This window comes from Oryzias melastigma, linkage group LG16 (assembly GCF_002922805.2).
Source record: "Oryzias melastigma strain HK-1 linkage group LG16, ASM292280v2, whole genome shotgun sequence".
Classification (NCBI taxonomy): Eukaryota; Metazoa; Chordata; class Actinopteri; order Beloniformes; family Adrianichthyidae; genus Oryzias; species Oryzias melastigma.
This window is the reverse complement of record NC_050527.1, coordinates 2,796,615-2,813,358: the sequence shown is the minus strand read 5'-3', so window position 1 is coordinate 2,813,358 and position 16,744 is coordinate 2,796,615. Positions and strand designations below refer to the sequence as shown.

The following is a 16,744-nucleotide window of genomic DNA, read 5'->3' as shown; positions in this document are numbered from 1 at the left end:
AGAATAATGGTAAAATAATAAAATTAAGTATATTCGTAAAATCAGCAAACAATAAAACAATAAAACATGACCATAAAGATTATTTAAAAAATTATTAAAAGATCTATAAAATCATAAAACATGATCATATAGACACATGAATAAAAACAAAGTAAATAAAGACAATAAAATTAGCTAAAAGCATGGTAAAAAGATGTGTTTTAAGACCTTTCTTAAAAGCAGCTATGTTCTCTGCGGCCCTCAGGTTCTCTGGCAGACTGTTCCACAAACGAGGGCCATAATGCTGAAAAGATGCCTCTCCGTGCGTTTTGGTTTTCACAGGTGGAATGATTAGTAGACCAGTGCCAGAGGATCTCAGGGTCCGCGAGGGTTCATATTTAACTAAAAGATCTGACAAATAAGAAGGCCCAAGACCGTTAAGACGTTTAAAAACCATTAAAAGTATCTTAAAATCAATCCTGAAGCTTATGGGGAGCCAATGCAGGGATTTTAAAATCGGAGTGATGTGGGCCCGCCTCCTGGTCTTTGTGAGAACTCTTGCAGCAGAATTCTGTAAAAGCTGAAGGTTCTTGATGCTTCTTTTTGGAAGACCAGTTAGAAGGGCGTTGCAGTAATCAATTCTACTGATAATAAAACCATGCATCAGAGTCTCCATGTTAGTTGAGGTATATATTTTTGTTATTCAGGATTTTTGTTTTTAACTCTGATGATTTTATATTTTGTTGTACATTGAGGATTCATTAAAATGTTAAGTACAGTAAAAATAAAAAAAATACAATTATATAAAAAGATGCTAAAATGTTGACTCATAGACTAGCACTGAACTGGACCTTTTATGCTTCAAGGTCTCTTTTCTAAAAGAAAACATGTTAACTGATATTAAGGAGATTCACACGGCGTGGCGAGAAGAAATAGATGATAAATAGGAAACAAAGAATATTTTTATTTATATAAATGGTCCATATTCACAATCTTCATGATTTTGGTCAGCATTCATGTACATTTGAAGGAGGTCCAAATATACAAAAGAAGTCAAAACACAAACCCCTTTTTCACTGTGTCTCTCATTTACCATGAAATGGGAGATATGTCAGCATCAAACCACAAACGGCATGCCTACATCACAGTCACACACACTGGACCACGGAAAGCCAATCACAGCTTGCCAAAAAGAGAGCTTGTGCTGTGTGTCCTGTTTCTAAAATCCAGTAAATGCATGGGAGATTCTACCATAGACCTTGTTTTCAATCCATGAGGAGGGGAGGATTTGAGGGAGAGGGGCGTTATTACAGTCCACTAGTGGGGTGTCTTCTTCGGAGAGTGTCGTCGTACAGCAGGGCGTCAGCAGGACTAAATGTTGCCAGATCCAGGTAATCCTGGGGAGAGTAGATGATGGACAGATTAGGGAGAAGAGTGGAAGTTCTCCAGAACAAACAGGATCCTGCTGGACCGTCTGGTAGGATTCTCTGAAGCAACGAGGTAAGGATGTAAGATCCTGACATGCCTGACTGTCCTGAAACTCTCTATGTTTAGTCTTTTTAACAGGACACGCCTTTGTGCTCCACTCTGTCATTAAACACATTTACTCCTCTGGCACTAATTCTATTTACTGACCTGAAGATACTGACAGAAACCCAATTTCTAGTGTTTTTAACAGGGAAGGAATGAAACAACATCAACTTTAAATACATGAACTACTTTGATATGAAGGAATATACCATTATTCTGTGAAGGATTTTCATGTTTTTTAGAGAGGAAACTTCGTCCTGCAGAACAAACTGTTTTTCCTGAGACTTTCTGCTCATCCCAAACTCGTGTTCACAGAGATCTGGAACCACTTCCTGATTTCATGAACTTGAAATGTTGTTTTACACGTTTTTTAGGTCTTTTTTCTAAAGCAGATGACTCATTCTCTACTCTATATGCATCCATAGTCACTGATGGACAGAAACAAGCTTTTAGAGGAGGTTTATGTTAACATACAGGAACAATCCAGACTGAAAATAGTTCAATCACGGACTTTAATCCACTTAATAAATAGCAACTTTTAATTGCTATTAAAGTAAACGTAAGACAGAAGAAGGGTTAAATATTGGAAATATAATGCATAGCATAATTTCACACAGCCATGGAGAGAAGGACTAAATAAATCAACAAGCACGTTCCCTTAGCATTACAAATAAAAATAGCTAACCATTTCTTTTGTATTTGTGTGATAGAATTTTACTGTGGGTAGAGGGGTGTTCTTTATCTTGTCTTTATCTCCATCAAAATATGTAATAAATTAAACTAACTTTAGCGGTAGTTTGCTTTCTTACGTGTTTTCTTTTTTTAATTTTTAATTTAATTTTTTTTGTTTTATTATTATTCTCAATACAATTTCCAATGCAATACTCAATTACATTTCAACAAGAACAGAACAAAATGAATAATGTAAAACATATAATCAACAAAGCAAAAAAAAAAGTACGGGGTCTGCTCAATCAGAAGCAATAAATCCAAAAAGTATAAATGATCTAATTGATTTTGTTAATTTCTTATTACAAATTTTTTATTTTTCTATAGAGGCTAAATATAATTTAAGATCGGTTTCCTTAAAATTATTTAAAAGAGGATTTTTTTCCTGACCATTTTTTCTTATGAATATAATATTTTGCCAAAATTATAATAAGGAAAATTATGTATGTTTCATTGGAGTGGAACATTGAATCATCAAACATAAATAAAATCATGTGCTTAGATAAATAAACATTTTTTCTAAACATGCTTGTTAGATAAAGTTGCATGTCCTTCCAAAACACAGACACAACAGAACAGTCAACAAAAACATGTTCAATACTCTCTCCATCTTCCTGACAGAAGCAACACTTATTACAAACATTGGGGAAAAAATGACAGATATAATTTTTTACAGAGTAATATCTGTGTACAACTTTGAATGAAAATTATTTGATTTTGTTAGAGATAATATATATTTATATGGTAATAAGAATATTGTGTTCCATTTATTTCTATCTAAATATGGCCATCTATGTTTGCATATAGGGTTTGAATAATAATCTAACTGGGCTCTAATAAATTTGTTTGTGCACTTTTTATCAACCAGATCAATTCCCTAAACTGAAATCAATTTTAGAGTTAAATTTAAGTCTTCACATTTTACATTATGTGCTATTACATATATATTATGTGGAATCAAGCCAATGACCAAATCAAATTATTTCTGAGGTATAACAACATTGTATTTCCGTAAAAAAACTTTCATATGTTTGCTGATTATCATCAAATAATTGATTCACTGTTATAATTTTATTGACAAACCAGTTTTGCAAAAATAAAGTTTTGTTTTTGTGTAAAATGTAACAATTGTTCCACAAAGTGCAATTGTGAGGAGAAAAGTTGTGTTTAAACATAAGAGTCCAGCATAACAGATCTTGTGGGTGAAAATTGGCCAATTTAACAGGGAGCTTTCCAACAGAAAAAGGGTATTTCAGTAAAAAATTTAGACCTAAATTACCAAATAAATAGTTGGGGAAAATATTCCATAAATTATTAGGATTCTCAAGAAATCTTTTGATCCATTTGATTTTCAAAACCTGATTGAAAACCGTAAAAGTCGAAACATATAATCCTCCATCAGCTAAAGAGTTTGACAGGACATTTTTCTTCACTTTATGGATTTTGTTTTTCCACAGAAAACTAAACAGAATTTTACCCAGATCGGAACACTGGGTTTTAGTGATATCTAGTGACGAGAAAATATATGACGCTCTAGACATCCCTTCTGCTTTAGTTAGAAGTACCCGACCATGAATGGACAAATCTCTAGTTAACCAGCTGTTAAACTTCTGTTTAATAGTTTTAGTAACAGGGGTAAAGTTATCCTCCATATCTTTACGTTCTTTTGAAATTTTAATACCAAGGTAAGTGACAGTTTTTTTCACAGGAATGCCACAAACTTCCTTATTAATTACATTATTCAGAGGTAAAATTTCACATTTTTTTAAATTAAGTTTTAATCCAGAAATGCTTGAAAAGAGAGAAATAACAGATAAAGCCTCAGGAATTTCTCTAACATTATCTGAAAACATCGTGGTATCATCTGCAAGTTGAGAGATTTTTCATTCCTCTTGAAATAATTCAATTCCCTTAAACGAGTGTTGCCGAATCATATAGTCTAGAATTTGTCCAACAAGTAGAAAGATGTATGGGGAGGCGGGACATCCTTGTCGTATACCTTTGTGTACATTAAATGTGCCACATAAAAGCATTACAGCACTATTGCTATCTTTGTAAAGAGTTTTAAAAGCTCCAATAAAAAAATGTCCAAAATTTAAGAATGATAATGTGTCAATCATAAATTTATGACTAACTGTGTCGAACGCTTTCTGAAAGTCTAAAAAAAGAATGACAGGATCACCAGGAATCAATTAAATCCAGTACCAATCTAATATTATCTGAAAGTGCCGTCCCGGTATAAAACCATTCTGAGATTCATGAATAATGTCCTGCAAGCCATCTTTTAGCCTTTTAGCTAAAATCAATGCTAAAATTTTATAGTCATTGTTCAGTAATGTGATATCACGCCAATTATCGATGATTAAAGGGTCTTTATGAGGTTTGGGGATCAAATTTATAAGACCTTGTTTCATTGAGTTGGGTAATTATTCTTTGTCAAAAGATTCATTATAGACCGCGAGGAGAAACTCACAAACATCACTTGAAAATCTTTGGTAAAATTCTGAAGTTAAACCATCATTACCTGGTGATTTATTATGTTTGAGTTTTTTTATTCCCCATTTCATCTCTTCAACTGTTAATTTTTCATCACATTCTTCTTTCAAAGTGTCACTTGCTTTTTTTGTTTCTGTTAGTGAGCTCAGAATATCAGTGCTATCTATACAGTTGTCATTTTTGTAAAGATCCTAATGGAAATTTGACACATATTTTGTTATTGTATTGTAATCGTCTGTTACAGAACCATTTATATACAATTTTGTCAGGGAATTTCTTTCCTTATTTCGTTTTTCTATACTAAAAAAAATATTTACTATTTCTTTCCCCTTCTTCAAGCCATTTCAACCTAGACCTTACAAAAGTCCCCTGAGCTTTTTCTTTATAATATTCGTCTAATTCATCTTGATATTTTTGCAACCGTGTTAAGCGTTCCTCATTGTCATTATCATCGACCATCTCCATAGTCATGTCAGAAATAGATCTAATTAACTGATGTAGTTTTTCTTTTTTTTCTGGGATCTATTTTTACCAAATTGGATGGCAAATTTTCTAATTTCATACTTTAATAATTCCCAATATTTACCATACTGATTATTCCCCTTTGCAAGTGTGCAATGTTCTTTAATACGTTTTTGAATAAATGTTGTAAGTTCTGGGTAGTTTAGCAGTAAATTGTTAAATATCCAGTGATTATAAACTCTCCTCGTCTCCTCACTAGTAAGATTTAATTTGATATAGATGGATTTATGATCAGTTAGTATGGCTGGATAACTCTTTACCTCTGTTACTTTTCTTTCAAATTCCTTGGAAATCAACTAAAAATCAATTCTGGATAAAGAAGAAAAAGTTTTGTTACCCCATGTGTACTGCCGCTCAGTGGGATGTCTTAATCTCCAGATATCACATAAATTTAAGCGGTTTGAAAAGCCAGTCAGATAATTCTCGCCCTTTCTCAATTTTGATGGATACCTATCAAGCTGATTAGACCAAGCTACATTAAAGTCCCATCCCAAAATAACATTAGCTTTTGAATATTTAACACATAGAAATACAATAATATCTTCAATATCTTTGAGTAAAACCTTATTTAAAGAATCAGAATTATAACCATATACATTTCCCAGCAAAAAAGTACGAGATTGATATTCAACGACTAAAAATATCCAGTGACCCTTTTTATCTTTTAATACATCTAAAATTTTCCCCTTGAAATTGTCTCTCAACATCACGACTCCAGCTGATTTGTTAGATCCGTGAGCAAACCATAAATCTTTTCCCCATTGGTTTTTCCAAAACGATTCATCTTCTATACAGCAGTGACATTACTGAAGAAAAATAAAAACTGCCTTTGCCTCTTTAGAAAACAGAAAGAGAGCTTTTCTCTTGACATCATTTCACAGACCCCGGGTGTTTACAGACTGTAATGCTAACTCCAAAATGAAAGTTTGCTTGATAAATCTTACGTGGTTCTTGGTGTCCCTCCAGATCAACCGGTGTGTGCTCAACAGGACCACTCCAACTTCCATTTTTGCCTGTTGAAATTTCAGAGGACATCATGCTAATAAGTGTTCTTGCTAACATAAAAAAATCTATCACAAACAGCTTAAAATCACCAAAGGAAGACATAGTTTTATAATCATAACCCCAGCAATGACTTTCATACCGGTATGTTTTAGCAATTTCAAATCGATCAAATGTATTATTATTGTTATTATTATTATTATTATTAAGCTTGTGTGCTGTGTGTTTGTGTCAGGCTAACATTTTGGCTAACGTACAACAAAACTACCTCGTCAGCACCATCATACAGTCAGACTCTTCTTTGCGTAGTTACTAAAGTCACATAAATTTCCAGGAGTCCATTTGTCCACGAAAATCGGTCCGTTTTTAATGCTGGAAAAAAATATTCGGAAAGAGTTCATCTCTTCCGGTACCCGGAAGCAAAACTGATACCACGCATGCGCGGGAGACGTCACTTCCGCTAAAACGGTTTGTTTACGATGGTTAGTGTTTCTCTTTTTCTGTGACAGGCCATGGCCTCAGAAAGACGCATCTGCTGAATTTGGACAGCCATAGCATAGGTAAGCCTTACGTCTGTCACGATGTATGTCAAATGATTCCCAAACCATTATTGGACGACAGCGTTTCCCAGCATGCACCGCGGCTCAAAAATGTATCTTTTTAAACGAAAAAAGAAAAGAAAACCCCTTTTGTATTTTCCATGTAGTTGTATTTTTACTTGTCTTCATATTTTATTTACAAGTAACATATAAAATTCAAGTTTGCCAAAGCAAACCTCTAGTTTGCAATCCAGTCAAAAAGCCTACTATAAAAGAGAACCAGTGATGACGCACTATTGGATCGGTCTGGTAGTTTGCAGTAAGTTGTTGGTCTGTAAGTTGAGGCCTGTATCCCAGCAGCTCGGTGCCACAGGTATATGTACACAAGAACAAATTGCACATTCACTTCAAAGCAAAGCACACTGATGATGTAATATACAGACGTCATATACATCAAAGGATAATGAACGCACCCCCTTAGCACCGAGCGCCACTGCTGGACCCCTTACTCACCAACACACTGCATGCTGTCGGGCCGATCCGGGGCAGGGCAAAAAGCCAGTGCCTTTTTTGGGATTTGGGGTCAAGGAGGTTATCACAATGGGGCATTTGTAAGGAGAGTCAGGAAGGTGATGATTTATTTTCAAATTATTCACTTAAATGCTCAACTAAAAATGGCTCAAAAAGAAAGCAAACCAAGAATTGATCAAGTTCATTGGCTAATGGGTTCAGTTTGTGGTGAAATTTTGTCCTAAAATGCAGACAACACCAGATGATCGTTTCAGGATTCACAGAAATGATGAGAACATTGTTTTGATTAGCAATGGTTGTGAACGTTTTGGATTCTTTTTGATGCCTCATCAATCTCCGTATCAAAAATCCTCTTGGCTTTCAGTTTCCTGGAGATGTGCAGCTTTCCGTCTTTGCTCAGTAATCCATGTTCTAACCAGTTCTTCTAATTGGACACTCACTTTGTACCTCCTCCAGGAAATGGTTGCTTGTTTCTGCAGCAGTCTTCTAAATATCTCCTGTCTGCTTGCGCAATTCTCAAATATGTTTAGGATCCATCCCAACAGAATTATTTTTTTTTCTATACAGGAAGAAGTTTTACTGCACGACACCACAAGGGAAACCAAATGGTCCAGAACACCGGCATTTTAAGAAAGATATCCCCTGCCTGATGTAGAGATGGAAGAAGAAGAAAACGAAACGCTGAAAGAACTCCAAAGCTGTGCCTTTTTGAGTGATAATATTAGATTGGTACTGTATATATTACTCTAAAATGTGTCTTCTTGTCCAATAAAATGCAAGAGAGGCAGAAAAATAAGTTTTCTTCTGGTTCTTTTCATTTCTCATATTTTGTTTTTGTTGCTTTGGGAAGATAAAAATAAATTATGAATGTAATTATCAACCATCTGAAAAGTTTAGCCTTTTCTTACAGTGCTACAAACATTCAGTTCTATCTATAGTGTTCTTGATTTGACTCCTTCTTCCGCTGTTAAAGACATTTAACAGTAAATCTACCAAGACTTAATGAATTTACACCCTCTTTAATAGATCAATTGAGTCTCAGCATCTTGTGTCTGATAGATTAGTCATACAAAAGCAAACTGTAAACTACTTCCTTTGTGAGTTGTAAAATGATGATAAAAGTCTGGAAGTGACACAAATGAGCAATAAAAATATTTCTTCCTGCTAATGATAAGGCAGGGATTTGTTGAGTTTTTGAATGAACATTACCTCTTCTGTCAAAGTCACCATTTCAGTAAAGGTTATACGATCACATTATTGTGCAGCCTTCAGGTCAAAACTACAAAGAACAAGGCGGACGTTTCACACTACAAAAACAAATTCATAATCTCTGCCTTTCTGATTAGTTTCTTAACATTATCGCACTAAGTTTAATTATTTTTCATAAGTTCAGAAATGAAATATACATATATATATATATATATATATATATATAAAGCATAATTACATATAAGAAAAGGGTAAATAAATTGTCCCTAACCACTTACAGACACATTGAGATAAAGTCATGGTGCTTTTTCTAAGAAGATGTGGAATTCAACCACTGCTTTTAGCACTTTTGTTCCACCAGCTTCTCACACAAAAACATTTTCCAGTTACCAACATCTTCATACAGATGAAACATTAAATATTTCCTCTTTATTGTGCAAATACATCTATACAGATTTTGTGATAGACATTAACCCCCTTTTTCTCTTGAAAGAAATAGGGTTTTCATTTAAATTTGTTCTCTGTAGAACACAGTAAACAGCATCACTAAAATATATCTAAAAAAAAATATGAAAGTTGGTCAGTAATAAAAACTTTATAACCAAATGATTTTCTTAAAATAAAAAGACATAAAACTCAAACATGTTCTATACCCAACACTGCCTATTAAAATAAAGAATTTAATGCAATATTAAAACAAAAAAAAAGCAGCTAAAATTTTGCATTAGTAATTCTTGAAAAATAATGTTAAAACAGTTATTAGTTTACAGTTCATTGACAGATAAACTAATATGACAAAGTTTGCTACATTAGGTGATACTTAAGTTTGTGCGGAGACATAGTGAGCCCAACTGCCACAGCCCTGAGAAATTAATAAAAAAAAAAAAAAAATCTGATTTTACTTTAAATACACAAGAATTTGACATTTTCTAAAAAAAAAAAAAAAAAAAATTCACAGTTAATCAAAGCTCGTTTTGCTTTTCATCAACTCTCAGAAATGTAAGCAGCTCTCCTCGTTTTCCTCCTGGAGCGATCACAGATGAGTGTCCTCGCAAACCTCGCTGTGCGTGCTGAGATGCGTTTTCCGGTGAGCCGTGATGGCAGCCCAAAGCCGGCACAGCATGCCCCCTCTGGAACGAATGGTTGAAATGTATGAACATTTATGTACATTCTTTAGCAAAAAATATTTCTTGAAAGCAACTAAAACCAATAATGAGGCCACTTTGGTCCTCACCTTAAGCCACAGTACATCAGGTCCTCCCTGCAGGCCATGAACAGAAGAGAGTCCAAGGTGAACTCATGAGCCAACAGCTGCAAAAAAAAAAAAAGTGAGTTTCTCCAACTTTTTTGGATGACATCACTGATAATCAGTCAGACTAACCTTATCAGTAGTGTCCTGATCCACCTGGATGGATTTCAGCCAGCGGACCAAAGCCTTTGTCTCTGGTTTGGAGTTCTTGCGTGAGGCCAGCTCCTTAACTAGAATGTAGAAATCTTGCAACCATGAGGATCCACTCACATCCAGGAAGTGTTAAAGTCCCAAATATATTTTTTCTATTGGGTATTTAATTATAATTATGCAGTTTTTAAGCTAAATCAAAAAGCTCATGTTGTTTTTTTGAGAAGCAATTTTCCTCCGAGTTGTGGGCAGGACTATTTCCTCTGGCTAATTTCCCATCAGCCCTTTATTTACACATTCTCCTGCAAGCTTATAGCACCTCAAGCCCAAGCTAACAGTAGCAAAAAAAACAAACAAAAAGAAACAGGGAGCCAGTAGCTGTTTTTCAAACTGCGTGTTTTCATCTGCTCCTGATCCACCATGATTTGAAAAAAGAACCACTTTTAATCTTAAATTATTTCATACATGTCCTAGAACAGGGTTCTGCAACCTGCAGCTCCGGACCCGCATGTAGCTCCTTTACCTCTCTATTGTGTCTCTCTTGTCAAAGAAAAATAAAGTTTTTAGTTTTAAAAAAGTAAAAAGAAAGTAAGTAGTAAAGTTAGTAGTAAAGTTAATAAAAAAAAAAAACGTACTCAAATTTCAGTGAACTCATTCAACACAGGACGATGCTAGCCTCAATTCTGCAACAATCCACAAACCCTTCTTTTACCAACATCGTACTAAAATATTTTGACAGATTTCTTTGCTCCTTTTACCACAGACAATCAATTAGAGGTCAATAGGTACAATAAGAATTCATACTGAACGCTAAATTAAGTTATAATCAGCCAGATTATAAGGCAGATTTTCTAGTTTTGAACAAATTCAAATTCGCTTTGATTAGGTTTGATTTTAATTTAATTAGCTCGATTTACACCAATGCTGACATTACACTACCTATTCCTAAAATGTGCTGCATTGAAATGATCTTATGTGGCCCAGGATTTCTTTTATTTTGAAAAGAAGTCAGGTGGACCTCTGTCAAAAGTTCAAAACTATTTCATGCTTCAAAAAAAGAGAAGCTCATTTATCTTTTTGTTGATGTTCTATCAATACAAAAAAAAATCAAAATGTAGTTAATTTAGCAAAATAGAAACATTAACATAAATACAAATCTGTCCTAAAGGGTCAAGAAAGACCACGTGGCTCCTACTGGGTCGTTATTGCTGAGAAACGGACCCGAATGGCTCTTTAAGTGTCAGGTCCCAGAACATGTTAAAAAGACGATTTTCATTGGCGTGGGTCTTTAAGTGGTGTTAAAGTTACTCATAGGTAAAACATTAGTAGTGTTTGCACAGTTTCCACAGCCTTAATCTTTAATTATTACAACGGACAAGTTTGAGCACATTTGCGACTGATCGAACAAAACCCAGTAATGCGAAAGCAACCCTGGAGCTGAGGCGCGGTGCAGACCGACTGTTGCAAGAGTGAAACGCCAGCGCAGTGCCCTAACGCATCACGACTGCAGAGAGGGATCGGCCGGCTTGTAACTCTTCATGCTGCAGCTTGTTTTGCTGAGTGAGAATGTTGCGTGAACTCTTACTACACTTTCCCTTTCAGGAGTTTACTTTTTTGTGCTTTTTTAAAATAAAACTTTATTAATTAGTTAATGTTTCTTTGTAAATGATGCTCATATGTAGCAGAAATAAATATATCCTTCAGAAAACCGTCAGGTAAAAAGACTAAAAATGAGTCATATAAAAAACTATAAAGGAATTGTTCTCCAAAGAAGACACAATAATGGTTCCTTAGTTAGTTTGGAAACTTGCATACATGTCATTTTTTAACTGCTTACTTATTTTGTCAACAAACCACCTCTAGCACCAAGTTTTGTTAGAACAAAAAGCTTCAATGTGATATTTGGACAGAGAAGTTCTGGGTTTTTAAGTTTTGTTTCTTTATACACAGCAAGAACGATGAGATCCACAAAAATCTCTGGATATTTACCTAAGACTAGTTATGTTGTAAAAAAAATGAAACTTACCTTCGACGACAGCGTCTTGTCTCAGAGCATCTATATGCTGCTGTTTCCTCCTCACTGAGTTTTTTAGCAGCGCTTGGTACTCTTGCTCCTTCTCAGCCAGCTGACTCAGCAACCTGAAACACAGCACATCACCCCCAAGCAGAAATCAGAGCAACTTCAAAGCTGGAAATGTCACATACATAATAACAAAAGAATGAAGGAGAAGGAGACTACCTCCTGGTCTCGAGTCTCAGATCTCTCAGTTTGTCGCTGAGAGCACAGTTGCCGTCGAGGATGATATGTGTAGGGGAGCTGAGGTTGATGGTGAGCAGGTTGTTGTCTTTTTTGGTGGCTGCCTGTTGAGAGTCGTCTGGCTCCACCAGCTGGTCAGGGTTGAGAACTACAGGCGTGTCTGGATCGGCGGGCAGGTCCTCCAGGGGGCTGTCCTCCATCTCAAATGAGGACTGGAGTTGAATCTTCAGTTCTGAAGAATTGGATGTAGAAAAACAAAATAAAAATGATAAAGAGACAGATTTTTAAATCGAAATAAATTTGTTTTTTTAACTTAAAATAAAAAAATGAAAAATAATTTTTCATTTTTGATTTTAAGTTGAAAAACGAATCAACAATTGATACACGGATTCATAATGATCATTTTATCAGCATTTCTGGTTTCAAGGTGAAAAATGTTTTTTTTCTTTTATTGCTGCTTCAATATTTGACCCTTTAATAGTGTGCTTTTTTCAAACTATTTTTATGTTCAAAAGAATGAACGTCATAATAAAACTGCTACAATGTTTTAGCTTTCACTTTCATGATGGCAAACAGTCAGGGATCATGTGAGCTTTATGGTCAATTAGCAACATAATTTTGCTGCTAACATTATAACTTCTTTGTAAAATAAGTGATTTAAAGACAGTCTCCAATGAAAATTGTGTTTTCAACATGTTCTTGTGACATTTTTCTTATAATGGAGAACATTTATGAATATATTTTATGTTAAATGTGTATTTTTGTGTATTTCTTTATTGAAATAGTTGTTAATCAGTGATGCAGCAGTGATGTAGGCGCTACAAACCGCTGAGAACGCTTTTAAAATAGATGAAAAGATGAAAGTTATATTAACTAGAAGGTTAGCAAACAAGCTTGTTTTTTACTGTTAAAAAACTTCAAAAGGTCCAAATCTGTAGCTGATATCCGGTCAAATATTCACCAAAGGAAGCAGTGTACTCGTGCGTGTTTTTATCAGCTGACCTGGCAGTAGGACAGTGATGGCATCCTGCACCGCCTGTCTCAGCAGGTTGTCCAGAGCAAACATCCAGTGAGGTTTTACCTGCTGCTGCTTCAGCACCTTCTTCACCTGTCGGAGCAGATCGTAAAGAGGTAACTCCTGCGTTCAAAAAGTGAAGGTTCCTGGGCAGACTGTGGAGCTGACTTACTGCATCCTGGAAGTTAAAGAGCACCACCTGCAGGTTGTTGACAGGTATTGCTGCTGATGAGAGAGATGAGCGCAGCTCCAGGAGGCCTCTGGTCAGCTGCTGTCGGTCAGGGGAGCGGATGTTGTCCCCCAAGCAGGTGACGAGTTTGATGATGTGATCAGCAGTAAGTGATCGGTCATCAGACTTAAGATGGAGAAGAAATAGAAGAAGATTGCCACTTTTTAGAAAGTATTTACACCAAACTGAAGCAGTAATCATTGATGATGCAAACTAATTAAAAAAATAGATTCCTGACATGTTGCTGGGACTCACCTGAGGCAGAGACTGTTGTATGTTAGAGACAACATTACTTATGTATTCTGTGAGGATTCTGTGCAGCGTCGCTCTCCTTTCACTGTCTTTTCTCAGCATAAACAGACCCATACTCTCCTCTGAAGAGGCTGGACTGCTCATGTCTACTACAGAGCCGCTCGGTTTTCTGCAAAAAGCGAGAAATCAGTAAATGCAATCACAATAAAAGCAAAAAAATATATCTCTTTTTCTAAAAGTGATGCTGGTACAGCGGTGACAAGCAGAGGAAATTCACTCACAACATGAAGCTGCTGGTGCTGGGCGGACTCTCCGAGATCTCATCTGCTTGGAAAACAGATTTGTGCCTTCTCAGGTCCAGAGAGGACGACATGTCAACCGAGCCGGAGTAAGAATCCGTGTCCTCAACCAGGATGGAGATGGGTACAGACAAGCTGCGCTGATAGTCTGCTGCAAAGTGTTCAGAGACGTTCTCAGCACAACAGTTTTCACAGTAACGGTGGATTAGAATGAACTATTTTGAGAATTACTGTGGAAGTCTGTAAAGTGGTTGATGCCTCACCGGAATTGGTGGAATCATTACTATCTGATTTCTGAAGGACTTTCAGCTTCTTTTTGCCTGAAGACTTGAGGAAGATGTTCATCAGCAGTTCTGCTGCCGGGGCGCGGTTGTCCGGGTTTGGCTCAAAACAGCTCATGATGAAGCCCTTGGCCTCGTCGGACATGCACTCTGGAACTTTGGGGTGGATCTTAAACATGCCCACCTACAGGAGAAAGTTAAGAAGATAAATGACAGTTTTGCAGTAATCGTTTAGAAGTTTGCATCCTGTGGGTGCTGCTGGCTGTTTGTGGACATCATGGAGCTTTTTTTTGGTTTACATTTTAACATAAATTTCGAATTTTTTACTTTTTTTGTACTGTGCATTAAAAAAAATTAAAAACCAAAAAAACATTTTTATACTTTTATTTATTTATTATTGTTTAAACAAAAAAAATGAAACTAGAAAGCATTTAAATGCAATTATACAGAACAAGAACCAAAAGAAAAACAGTATGATGAAAATAATGTTTAGATTAAAAAAAAATTCTCAAATGATCTCAAACATAATCATTGCTAAATAAAAAAAAGCACCAATACTATCTCGTTTACCTTAAACATGGCTGCCTGAGGACTTCCCAGCTCATGGAACGGTGTTTTGCCGGTGGCCATTTCTATGATTGTGCACCCCAGAGACCAGATATCTGCTGGCTTTCCATAACCACGAGGTCCTTGATCGATTATCTCTGGAGCCATGTACTGAAGCGTTCCTATTAAACAATTGATCATGTGGATTTAATTACTAAATACACAAAAAGTGAATATGCATTTATATAAAAAAATAACTAAATTAATCAGGGATAGTGGGCTGCACACCTGCAAACGTCTCTGTGCAGGGGTTAATCCCCGCCAAGCGTTTAGAGGTTCCAAAGTCGGAGATCTTCAACACTCCGCTGTAGGTGTTGATCAGCACATTGTCCCCCTGGAGGAGAAACAAACGAGTTAGTCTATTCTAACAAGCAGAGACGAAATGACCTCAGAGTGTCATTCTGAGGTCTCCACTCACCTTGATGTCTCTGTGGACGATCTGGTTGTCATGAAGGTATTTCAGGCCTTCCAGGATCTGCTTAGTGTAGAAGATGATGGTGGGTTCATTGTCCTTCAGAGGACCCCATTTGGACCGCAGAAGAGACGACAAACTTCCTAGAAGGTGGAATTTTATTTTACTTTTTTTTGTAAAAATTGTTCTTTAAATTACAAATATTCAAAATCAGTTTTGAGTAAAAGTTCAATTTGATTTAAAATGATCTTATTGAAAATTGTTGAATGATAACAGCTTAAATCCCAAAATGCATCCCCTAAGTAGCTGTTAAGACATTTTAAATTATGAGGGTTATACTGTACCTCCTGGAACTTCCTCCATGAAGATCTTGATGAACCCATCCTGACTGACTGAACCCAGGTACTGGACGATATTCCTGTGTTTGAGTCTCTTGTGCAGAGCGATCTCTTCATGAAGAGGCTGAGAATACCTGAGTAATTAGAAGAATAAAGTTGTGTTTCAGAAATTACTTTAAACTTTCAGGAATGATGTCTGTCTCTGTTGTACAAAAAAAATATTGTGAAGAAACACAAATACGGTCTCCTAAAATGAACATCATATGTTATCTGATATTAGAAAAACTGCAGTGTTTAAAGTGTTTGTGATACCAGGGGAAAAGCTTGTTTGACTTCATTTTAAAATTTCATTTCTGGCTTGAAATTACCTTTTTTTATTCAAAGAAAGACATTTGCTCTTTAGGAGGCCTATTTTTTGCTTGTTTGATTTTTTTATTCTAGAATTATTTATTTACATGGTTTAAAAAATCTCAATAGAGTTTTTCTTTTAATATTTTTGCAACCCACCCTTCAAAATTTCTTCATTTTTGACAAGACTTTTTTTTATTTTTAAAGTAGTGGCAGGCTTACTTTGTACCAACAGTCAGAAATTCAGAGGTGAACGTCTAATGAACTACTGCTGCTCTGCAGAAACTTTGTCCTTGGGTGCAAAAGTTTTTTTTTTTAATTTCAGCTAAAACCAGCATAATCCTAGTCAAAAAGGCCACTAGGAAAGCTTTTAAAATTAAGTTAAAAGATGATATGGGTGGGACTTTGAACTAGCCACCAAAAGAACAAAACAGAATGACCAATAAAAGATCAGCTTTAAACTGACCAATGAGAGATCAGCTTGAAATCGACCAATAAAAAATGACTTTAATCCGACCAATAAAAAAAAGAGTTTTAAACAGAGCAGTGAAAAAACTGCTTTAAATCGACCAAATAAGAAGAAAAGCTTTAGACCGATTAATGAAAAAAACAGCTTTAAACCAACCAATGAAAAAATAGCTTTAAATCGACCAATGAAAAAAATAGATTTAAACCGACTAATTAAAAAATAGCTTTAAATCAACCAATGAAAAAACAGCTTTAAACCAACCAATGAAAAATTAGCTAAATCGACCAATGAAAAAGCTTTAA

The 16,744-nt window shown here is 35.5% G+C and overlaps 1 protein-coding gene and 1 long non-coding RNA gene across 3 annotated transcripts in view; one reads left to right on the top strand and one right to left on the bottom strand.

Annotated features, from left to right (window-relative positions):
* Positions 1-6,663: 6,663 nt before the first annotated feature.
* LOC112143171 lies at positions 6,664-8,124 on the top strand. Its single transcript, XR_002918694.2, has 2 exons — positions 6,664-6,818; positions 7,896-8,124. It is a non-coding gene; the product is annotated as an uncharacterized LOC112143171 (long non-coding RNA).
* Positions 8,125-8,946: 822 nt separating this feature from the next.
* si:ch211-1i11.3 (mitogen-activated protein kinase kinase kinase 5) overlaps positions 8,947-16,744 on the bottom strand; it is a 20,643-nt gene continuing 12,845 nt past the window's right edge. The window contains exons 15-28 of one of the 2 annotated variants that reach the window (XM_036216137.1): positions 15,632-15,759; positions 15,294-15,430; positions 15,104-15,209; positions 14,840-14,997; positions 14,252-14,453; positions 13,971-14,139; positions 13,693-13,858; positions 13,381-13,563; positions 13,196-13,301; positions 12,176-12,425; positions 11,963-12,075; positions 9,919-10,016; positions 9,772-9,848; positions 8,947-9,667 (exon numbers count right to left, since the gene is read on the bottom strand). In XM_036216137.1, coding sequence (XP_036072030.1) covers positions 9,571-9,667; positions 9,772-9,848; positions 9,919-10,016; positions 11,963-12,075; positions 12,176-12,425; positions 13,196-13,301; positions 13,381-13,563; positions 13,693-13,858; positions 13,971-14,139; positions 14,252-14,453; positions 14,840-14,997; positions 15,104-15,209; positions 15,294-15,430; positions 15,632-15,759 — 1,990 coding nt within the window. In that variant the 3' untranslated portion in view covers positions 8,947-9,570. The remainder of the gene's footprint in view (positions 9,668-9,771; positions 9,849-9,918; positions 10,017-11,962; positions 12,076-12,175; positions 12,426-13,195; positions 13,302-13,380; positions 13,564-13,692; positions 13,859-13,970; positions 14,140-14,251; positions 14,454-14,839; positions 14,998-15,103; positions 15,210-15,293; positions 15,431-15,631; positions 15,760-16,744) is intronic. The other variant, XM_036216138.1, reaches the window with a different exon arrangement.